Source organism: Hypomesus transpacificus, unplaced genomic scaffold, assembly GCF_021917145.1.
Source record: "Hypomesus transpacificus isolate Combined female unplaced genomic scaffold, fHypTra1 scaffold_146, whole genome shotgun sequence".
Taxonomy (NCBI): domain Eukaryota; kingdom Metazoa; phylum Chordata; class Actinopteri; order Osmeriformes; family Osmeridae; genus Hypomesus; species Hypomesus transpacificus.
In genome coordinates, this window is record NW_025813717.1 from 99,809 (window position 1) to 110,933 (window position 11,125).

At 44.0% G+C, this 11,125-nt stretch overlaps 1 protein-coding gene across 1 annotated transcript; it reads right to left on the reverse strand.

Annotated features, from left to right (window-relative positions):
• Positions 1-478: 478 nt before the first annotated feature.
• On the reverse strand, positions 479-3,249 carry LOC124488611 (E3 ubiquitin-protein ligase TRIM39-like). The gene is made up of 2 exons (XM_047051310.1): positions 3,134-3,249; positions 479-2,709 (listed from the first exon to the last, which is right to left on the reverse strand). The coding sequence occupies exon 2, from the start codon at positions 2,675-2,677 to the stop codon at positions 1,073-1,075; it is 1,605 nt and encodes a 534-aa protein (XP_046907266.1). The 5' UTR covers positions 2,678-2,709; positions 3,134-3,249; the 3' UTR covers positions 479-1,072.
• Positions 3,250-11,125: the final 7,876 nt, after the last annotated feature.

An 11,125-nucleotide genomic window follows, 5' to 3' on the forward strand; every position in this document is an offset into this window, starting at 1 on the left:
AGGGACATTCTCCCCCCCCCCCCGAGACAAGTTGGGTGAAGTGCCTTGCCCAAGGACACAACAGCATTTGAAAAGGCGGGGAATCAATCCAGTAACCTTCTGATTACTAGCCCGACTCCCTCACCGCGCAGCCATCTGACTCCCCATCTGAGTCTTTACATTTACATTTTAATCATTTAGCAGACGCTCTTATCCAGAGCGACTTACAGTAAGTACAGGGACATTTACATTTACATTTAGTCATTTGGCAGACGCTCTTATCCAGAGCGACTTACAGTAAGTGCAGGGACATTCCCCCCGAGGCAAGTAGGGTGAAGTGCCTTGCCCAAGGACACAACATCATGTGGCGCGGCAGGGAGTCAATCTGGCAACCTTCTGATTACTAGCCCGACTCCCTCACCGCTCAGCCATCTGACTCCCTATGACATCCCCCCCAAGGCAAGTAGGCTGAAGTGCCTTGCCCAAGGACACAACGTCATTTGGCTTGGGGGAATCGATCCGGCAACCTTCTGATTACTAGTCCGACTCCCTCACTTCAAGGTCAGAGAGCTCCATGTATACAGTAAAGAGAGAGGAAGAAGAGATGAGGAAGAGACAACCCAGATGGAGGTACTGAGATCAAAGACCTGAAATGTCCCCTCTGGTGGACAGAGGAGGACCATTAGTAGATCCAGGATTGACCTTGCTGACCCCTGACCTTATGATGAACGTAGAGTGGAAGACAACACCAGATGTAGGGAACACACTTGTATCTTAGTTTAAGGGGTGTGTTATACAAGTAGATAATGGGTTACATAAAGGCAACACTAACTTACTGTTATATATGATTGAGATTACTGTAACCGGGATACACATTTGTAAATCTGTGATTGTTTAATCAAATATACTATTATTATTTGGGTCATTCCAGTCTTTAATTTATTTTTTCATACCATTCACTATAACATTAATTAAAACCATCAGTGAAAATTATTACTACATAATATTTTAGACAATATATGATTCTATTGTCTGATTCTGAATTTGTTTTATAATCAGTACTTTTCCTCTGGCAAAACCAGATCTTTCTTTTTCAATGTGTGACAGGAGTGATGATCAGAGGGGCAGAGTTTTTACCTCCATCATTCAGACAGGGACTGAAGTATGGATAGAGTTTCTCAGTGAAGGTGCAGCCAGTGAAAGAGTAGATATGAGACCTGGCCTCCACATTATAAAAGGAGACCAGACCCTCCTCATAGTCCACAAACACCCCCACCTTCTGGGGCTTCTGTCTCAGGGACAGGGGGACAGGGGGGCCAGCCAGAGCCCAGAATTGATCTCCATTCCTCAGACATACAGTCCAGTATCCATTAATAGAGGTCAGTCTGATGATCCCCTTCCTGTTGATGGACTCTCTGGCCACTCCCAGATCCACATCAGTCTTCCCCTCAACTTGCACCTCATAGTAGAACCTCCCTGAGGAGAAGCCCTGCTTTCCCAGGACACAAGGACAAAGATGAAACCTCTCTGGGTTGTCAGGGAGATTCTGCTTTCTGTCTCCAAGTCTCACTTGTTTCCTATCTTCAGACAAGATAAGGTTGGAATATGCTGTATCAGGGTCCAGAGTCACATCCACTGCATACTGCTGAATCCTCTTCAGTTCAGTGTCAGACAGCTTCTCCATCTCTTTATTGAGTGTCTCCTCCAGCTGAGACACAGCTCTCCTCACTGCCCCCACACTCAGACCACTGTGGACACTGATCTCAGACCAGTCCTTGGTGTGTGGAGTTGTGCTCAGGGATGGGAAGCTCTGGAGCAAGTGGAGGTGGTCCTCAGTATGTGAGAGCTGCTCCAGCTCAGTGCTTCTCCTCTTCAGCTCAGTGATCTCCTGCTCCAGATCTTTAATCAACCCTTCAGCCTGTTTCTCTGCTGCTTGCTGCTTCTCCTCAATCCCCTCAATGAGCTCAGCCTGGCTTCTCTCAATGGAGCGCACCAGAGCAGTGAAGACCTGAACACTGTCTGATATCTCTTTCTTTGCATCTCTCTTGCTGGTCCCTACAGAGAGTTTGATCTCCTGAACCTTCCTACATCTTTCCTCCATCATCTGCTTCATCTCAGCCATCATCTTCCCAAGATCATTCTTTTTTGTTCTGTACTCATCCTTTAAAGTGACAGTGTCATGAGTCTTGTGGTCTGTTCTCATACACATGACACAAACACACTTCTGGTCTTTCCTACAGAACAGTTCTAACAGTTTGTTATGTTTCTGACACATCCTGTCCTCCAGGTTCTTCACAGGGTCGATCAACTTGTGTTTCTTCAAGGCTGCAACCCTCTGATGAGGCTCCAGGTGAGTCTCACAGTAAGAGGCCAGACACACCAGACAGGTCTTCAGGGCCTTCAGCTTGGTACCTGTACATATGTCACATGACACTTCTCTAGATCTGGCTGGACGTAGGGGTTGGCTGTTGGGTTTACCTTTCACTGACTTCCTAAATTGAGCAGCCATCTCAGAGATGAAAGTGTTGACACAAAGCTCCGGTCTCCTATAGAACTTCTCCTTGCACATGGGACAGTGACACAGGTCACTATAGTCCCAGTACTTAGTGATACAGGCCTTGCAGAAGTTGTGTCCACATGGAGTAGAGACAGGATCAGTGAACACATCCAGACAGAGAACACAGGAATTGATCTTCATACAGGAAACTGCTGCAGGAAGCCATTTCTACACTGGAGAGAGATCAAAATTGAAACCATGAAAGTTGAGATGAGTGACAGTTATTTGATACGTGTCAGTTTGAGATTTTGAATAGTACAAGAAATTGTGATAAACATTCATGATAATCACTTATGATTTACGTTACTACATTTACATTTAGTCATTTAGCAGACATGCTTATCCAGAGTGACTTACAGTAAGTACAGGGACATTCCCCGAGGCAAGTAGGGTGAAGTGCCTTGCCCAAGGACACAATGTCATTTGCCACAGCCAGAATCGAACCGGCAACCTTCTGATTAATAGCCCAATACCCTAACTGCTCAGCCATCTGACTACACTATATTCTCTAACATGTACACAGTTTCATTAAATAAATAAGAACTACATGCCAATGCTACATTGTACGTGTCAATCCTTGTAATTTAGACTACTCACGTGTGTGTTTTATATTCTCTCTAACTGATGGATACTTGTAGAAACAGATTTTTGTCATGTGCGTCTGTTTTGTGCTGCAGTATTGTAAGTGTCTCCACTTCAGTTTCACTTCAGTGAGTCGAGGTAACAATGCTCCTCCTCCCTAGTTCTGCTATTGTACTTAGGAGAACTGTTTACCCTTTACTGACTAGATAGATTACCAATAAATACCAGAATGTGTGGGTGTGGATGATCAGTGAACACATTATTACCGTACAAAATGGGGGAGAAAAGTAAGTTTATTTTAGCAGCAAAGGAGAAGAGTGTTTGTGTACAGTAGAACTCAATACTTGGATATGGTTACCTTGATAGTCTCTTCTCATCTTTTATTTTGTCTTCCTACCTCACTGTTTCAATCATTTCATCCTTCCAGGTGCGTAATCAGGAAGCAGGTTATGCGACATGTCTAGGTGAGCTAACTCCTCATCTGACAGCCAGCGTTGTAGAAACATTTCCTGTAAGTTGCTGCACCATCGTGTGCCAGCTGGAGAGTTAACTTGGCCAATTATGTCACATAACCTGCTTTCTGGAAGAAAAAAAACCTTGGTTTCTGTCCTCTTGTTTTGAACCCGTTTATGTTGGCACTAAAGGTGTTGACACCTACACACAGTCACACACACACAGTCACACATGAACACTTGCACACACATTCTGATCATTGATTAGATGAGATGTTTTCTCTCTTGAGGTATTGCCATTGTTTATGTTCGTTTTCTTGCTTCCTTTGTTTTAGTTTTTTGCTCTTCTTCCTCCCACTGTTTCTTTGAGGTTTGGAAGTCAGTTTTGTAAATGTTTTTCATGCATGGAGCAAACACACGAACGATGTAGCCAAAAATGACAAGATTTAAAGATGACTTTAATTAGATTCTTCATACATAGAATATGTTGTGTATGTACATTAGATTAAATGGAAAGTTTATCAAAGTTAATACTTTTATTTAATTTCTTATTTGTATCAGATATAATTTTACAAGATGCAATGGTTAACTGAACAAAAAATAAATTATGATCCCAGCACACTACAACACATAATCAACCACCACCTCTTGATTTCACTATCATACATCCTATTGTATGTTCTTGTACATTTTCTATGGTCATCGTAAATGTAGCTTGAAACCTCCTATCTCCACCCTTTCTGACACTAGTATCCATCTTTATGAGACATTGGAGATGGTGAGAGGGAAAGAGTGCTTGCCCCCCTCACTTAAAAAAGGGCTCAAGAACAGGTAAAGTTTCTTTATTAATATTAAAGGGGCGATTGACAGTTTTTTGAGGGGGTATTTCACACTGTTCCTTAAGGTCTCCGAATAGGGTATGTAACATTGGTTGGGTTGAAAATGGCCCGGGTGCTGTTCTATGCCCCCTGATAGATCCTCTGAAATGTTCCCGGGAAAAAACACTAGCTTTTCTCCTCTTATGGTATGCTCATTAATATTTAGATGAGCTGCGCGCTGATTGGTTGGTTTTCAATGAGTGAAGCTGGGGAGCAAAAACGCATCACGGCTAACAGCAGCACTCACTGAAACACCGAAGGTGTAGACTTGAAATAAAAAAGCGCAAATAAATCCATTGTGTCTACACAACACTGTTTTCAACAGATTGACTACATATCATTTGAAATGATAACGTTAGTTGTTTCTACTTCTGCTGTCGAAGCAAACTGGATTGATTTAGGTGGGTAGAATGTTAGGCTACAGCTTAGCAACCAAACAACTATCGGCTTCAGTTAGCTAGCTGTTGTAGCTCTAGGTATCTTGCTAAAAAATAACCTGGACAAGATCTAGACAAACATGCGTTGTGAATAGTAGATTTATATAAACTGGTAATTTATTTGAATGAAACACAGTCAGGAACATGACACAACGTTAGCCCCATTGCCAATAAACTAGGCTAAATCATCACACATTCTACCTATGCTCTTACGTTAGCAAGCTAAACTAGTTCACATGCCTACTAGTACATTAGCGGTTAGGTGTTTTTGCTATCTAGCTGTTCTTGCATTCCTTGCAAATCAGCGTTAATAAAAATCAGATGAGCTAGAGTCAATCTAACATTGACTAGACGGGCATGGCTGATGTTTGTCTATACTGTAGCATAGAAGATCCCTGTGCAGTTTGACCCTCGACAAGATTGCGCAAACCATTTCACCAAGGACGGTTTTAAAAACCTGGGAAAATGTAAAGCAGGATTTGCTATAAAGCTGTCGCTGAAAAGAGGTGCCATCCGACCTTACGTTCATCACAACCGCAAGCTGTAGTATGATTTTGTCAGTAACAGTCAATGGCAATGCTAACGTATCCTGTATCTAGCACCTGCCTTTAACCAGTTCTTTCAAATAGATCATCTAGACAGGTGTTAGCAATAGGCCAGACAACTATTAGTTTTCTGGCTATTTTTTGGAAGCTTCCCTTCTAATGCCGACTACAGCTAGTCTAGCTAGAGTCATTTGCGAAGTAAAGTATGTTGATGTGTATAGCATTGTACCTATGCTAGGTACAGGAGACGTTAGCATTGCTAATAACTGTTAGCAACAAAATCATACTGTAGCCTACTTACAGCTTGCAGTTGTGATGAGCATACGGTTGGAACAGCACATCTTTTCAGGTTCAGCTTCTTAGCAAATCCTGCTTGAAATTGTCCAAGGTTGACAAAACTGCCTTGGGTGAAATGTTCAGAGTAAATGTATAATTGCGTGTCGAACTTCGCCGAGATCTTCTCATAGACAAACAGCAGCCATGCCTGTCGAATGTTTGGGTCCTTGGGAAGACTATAAGTGTTAGCCTTCCCAGTACAGCCTGGAACACAGCATTTACGACCGTGGTCCATTTTCAATATCCTTGTTATTGCTTTGAAGTAGCCTACATAGCAGCGCCCAGCTAAACTAGCATCGGAGATCTACGCTACCTCGGACTGTGGGCTGGTCTGGATGTAAATTTGGGGGCGTGACAAAGATACAGACCAGAGCCAAAAAGGGTTTTGTTGAAAAGCTTGAGTTTTACAGACACATTTTTTCATTTTGAGATTTGCATAGGAAAGAGGTGTCAATGGACTTTGATATTCACTGTATGTTCATTTTACCCATCAACAAGTCGTTATTCAACTATGACAAGGTAAAATCGGTTTTGCAATCAATCGCCCCTTTAAGCCAGTGAAAGAGTACATATGAAACCTTGCCTCCCCATCATAAAAAGACACCTGACTCTCCTCATAGTCCACAAACACCCCTACCTTCTGGGGTTTTCCTTCTGGGAGAGGCGCAGAGTAGAGGTGGTGCAAGCTATGTTCCCCTGGCATCCCTCGAAGCTTTGACCAGTAACCGTTGACAGGGACAAATAATATCATCACCTTGACTGACTTAGCAGCCACGCCTAGATCCCAGTCAGTCTTCTCTTCCACCTGCACCTCATTTTAGACCGTGCCTGTAAGGACAATAATTGCAAAGAAATGTTTTGTCATCAGTAAAGATGGGGTGCTGAAGTACTTCTGGTAAAATCTCAGCCGTCTGTGTTACTTCCGCTGTCACTGTTTTGTATACAGATATTACTTTCTATCGTACATATTTAAGGGTGTTGCGAACATGTCACCAAAAAATATATAGGCCTATTTTTCAACAAACTGATAGTTCAACATCTAAACATTGCTGTGTGGCAATGTGTCAGGCGTCAAGTAAGTACTTAGTTTTCATGCGTTTCCGCCCGCTTTGGAAACGAGAAAGAAATGGATCATTGCTATGCAGAAGGTGCACTTCACTGTTAGTCCCCATACAGGGTGAACGGGGAAAAAATGCCATGCCAAACAGGGTTGCCAGGTCTGTGTGACAAAACCAGCCCAATGGCCAATCAAAACCAGCCCAAAACCAGCCCAATGGCCAATAAAAAAAAACAGCCCTGAACTCAAAATACACCCCTGCCAAACCATATATACTGCTTTTAAAGTCCAACAGCATTGCTTTCATTGCCAAATCAATTTTTATATCTAAAAAGTAACACCAAATGTTTAGTATGCCAGCATTAAAAATTGTTTCTGGAGATTTTCTTAGGAGACTAAAAGCATTGGGCACGTGTGCACACGCACAGTGCGTGTGTGCATGTGTGCGTGCCCCATGTCCACGTGTGTATGTGCTGATCTGGAGTCAGTTTGGTAGGATTTGGGCATAAATAAATTATTTCATTTAAAATATAAATGTTTATTTAAAGATATTAATGTAATTTGCATGCAAAATGGGTCTACCCGAACCAGCGGACAAAAAAAATCAACCCGCAGCAACACTTCTAAGGTAGCCCAATTCCGCGGGAAAACCGCGGACCTGGCAACACTGATGCCAAATCTTCTACCACTGTCACCGTTAGTAGGCAGGCTCGGTCGAAATGCGGAAGTGGGCATGCATATAGCCTTTGCAGAGTGATGATAAATTAGCCTTACATAGTTTTCATGCAATGGTTTCAACTAAGAAATAAGGAAATCACACACAGTTTGTGTTTTGTCTTTTCTTGTTCGGTAGGGGGCGGTGTGCCCATCTGCATTACATTACGTTGCAAATGTGCCGGGAAATTGGAGATGGGTATGGCTGCAGCCTGCAGCCTCCCGTTTCATGCCCACCCGTGTCATGCCCTCCCGTGTCTTGCCCTCCGTCTCATGCCCTCCCGTCTCATGCCCTCCCGTGTCATGCCCAAGCTGTCCAATGGTAAATTCAGAGGGTCAATAACACTAATCGCGAATAATTTTACGGATGGAGTTAAAGGTAAGTTCGTGAGCACGTTTGTTGCAATAAATTGAAAAACTTGAAATTGATTTTTTTATCCATATAGTTTGCTGATTTCTGGATGTTATTGTTCTGTCCATGATGTTACAGTAACGTATATTGGATGAAACCTGCGATGACCTTCATTTAAAACTGCATCAGCGTTTTATGTTGACATTTGTTAGCGAATATTATTAATAGTATGTTACCAAGAGCAATTTATGGTTGCAGACTTTGATGGTTTCTTTTTGTGATTTTCCTTAAGGTACAGATCAGAAAAAAAGAACACACCGCAGGTAACAAAATGCACGGTGTGCTGTACCGACCGTCATTGTCCCCCAACCATCGTGGTTGTACCTAACCTTAACCTCGACCTCTGCTACGACTCCTGGCCTTAAACCAATCCTAACCGCAACCGTCGTTGTGACGCCTAAACTCAACCGGGCCTCCCAGGCTGCAGCCGTAGAATGGATTTTTAGTTTGTAGTCTAGCTGAAAAAAAACACGCACACCAAAGTAGGAAGAAGAAACAGCAGACCAGACAAGCTTTTATTTTGAAAAGTAGAAGCATGAGACGGAAGGGCATGAGACGGGAGGGCATGAGGCGGGAGGCTGCAGCCATACACTCTTGGGAAATTGATTGAATTGACGGGTCTTAAGAGGACGCATCACAGAGTTAACAACTTGATGTCAAAATATGACTAAAACAGTGGCAGAGCTACTATTAATGTGTAAATCTGTGATGGCAGAGTATGCAGCCAAGCTCTCTATGACTTGTTCTACTTGGTCACGGGCATCAAACTCAGCTATATTATTAGATTCTACCTGCTCAGCTAATTCTAACAGTGTTTGCACAATTTGAGGGAGCGCCATCATCTGAGATGCGTCCTCTGTGAAGACCCGGCAATTCAATCAATTTCCCGGCACATTTGCAATGTAATGCAATGCAGATGTGCACACCGCTCCCTACCAAACAAGATGGGTAGCTCGGTCAGCAGGGAGCTTAAGGATAGCGGCTACTGACGTCAGTCTGCTGCGCCGCTCAGATTGCTTTTTCATTTTCGAATTATGGGCAGTAGGCTACTTTGCGGGCAATGTTCGCTCTGTTTTCTTTTTGATTATGGCATACAATGTGCAGTCTTGAAGAAGAAAATGCAAATAGAATGATTGATTAAGTCCAATAATGCAGCCACATTCCTAAAATGAAAAAGCATTTCTGCAAATTCATTGTCCCAAGTTTGAATGTTTTCCGACACATAATGCAGCTCGCTTCAGAAGCATTTCCAGGCATCGACCTTAACCAGAAATACAAACGAATCAAAGAGGAGGAGGACCTACACCTCAGGAGATGGAAGAAAGGGTGGCAGAGGTGAGGGGGGGAGGAGTGTGAGGGAAGTGGCCAAGAAATTCGGCATGCCTGCCAGAACCCTCCAGGACTGGGTGACTGGGAAGTACAGCCATGGGCCCCACATCAACCTGGCCATCACTCCAGAGGAGGAAGAATTGCTCAACCGGTATTCCCTGTGGATGGCAAACCATGGGTGGCCATTAAGCCGGGCCACCATAAAGGTCTACGCACTGGAGATGGTTAGAGCCTCAGGGAGGGCATCTCAAGTCAATCTGGAGCGGGGCCTCAGTGACAACTGGTGGTCACGGTTCTGGGCTTGCCACCCGGAGCTGTCTACCAGGATCCCCAGCCACATCGACAGGGCCAGGGTATTTGTGGCCACCAAAGAAGCCATTGATGGGTCTACCGGCAGCAGGTGACCACACCGGAGCACATCACTGTGCACAGCTGCATCAGTGCTGCAGGGGCAGAGATAACCCCCTGTATAATATTCACTGGCTGCCACCCAAGTGCTCCATATGCCCTGGAAGGCCCCCCCTGGTGCAATCTATGGCAGGTCCGAAAAAGGATACATGGACAGTGCCCTGTGGCTGAAGTGGCCAAGCCACTTTATCAAATGTTGTGGACCAGGCGGAAGTTTCTGAAGGGAGAACATGGTGGTGTGCCTCCCTGCACACACCACCCATGTAATGCAGCTGCTGGATGTGGGGGTGTTTGGTCCTCTGAAGAGGATTTTTGACCGGGATGCTGCCCGCCTTGACCTGGTGAGGGTTTTTTTTAAAAACTTTTCAACCACCACCGGCCCAGCCCCCTTCACCGGCCCAGCCCCTTCCAAGGCGACCACCATTGGCCCAGCCCCTCCTGCAGCAACCCCTTGCTGCCCAACCTCCACCTGCCATCGACCTGCTCAATCCAATTCTATGGTGCGAGCAGGTCTGGTCTCAGCCAAGTGGAGAGACATTTAATGCCCCCAGTGATGGCCAACCGCCAAGACCAGCAGCTACCAGTGGTGAGGAGGAGGCCACCACTTGGTCGTCACCAGCGATGAGTACAACGAGCTGCTGGTCCGACAGGAGGAAGAGGAGAAAGAGGAAGCTTGGCTTCGGAGGCAGGCAGAGGCGCAGAAGATGATAACATATGGAAGAGAGTACATACTGTTGTAAGTAAGATGATAAAACGATTGAATAATTTAGTCAGAGTTAGTGATAAAGACTCATGTCTAGGTGAAGTGTTTGAGCTACCGCCTCCATATGGGCGTGAGGTTGTAGAAACTCCACCCTGCGCGTCTCATGATGCCGGTGAGACAAGTCAAAATGAAATTTTTGATGTTAGAGAAGCAAATGATTTAGTGATTGGTTTACATGAACAAGTGAGCATAGTTAACAACACTAAAATAGAGTACCAAAAAGTAGAAGTAGATATAAGGAACATAAAGATATACCAGGCTGAGAAAGAAATAAAATCGCTTAGAGCAAAATTAATCAAATCGACGGAAAGACAAAGTCTGGTCAAGGTATGTAACATAAATAGAAAAATTAAGGAGGAGGAAAGACGATCAAATAGATCACCTTAAAGCTCAATGTAAAGGGAATTTGCAAGTAGTGCATGACTTTGAGCAGGCAGAGCTCAAAACAGAGAGAGACTAGAGCAAAACATTAACAACTTGCAATTCCAAATGCAAGGTCTTGGGGTAAAAGATAAAAGCAAAAACCTCAAGAGGAAAGATGTAGCTTTTCCGGACAAAATGACCGATTTAATTGACCAAATACTGTACTGGCAGGATCGCAGTGTTAAAGCTGAAGATCAGACCAGAAGCGCGTTAGTCTTAAAATTAGATGATCGTGTATTTAATGATAAAACTA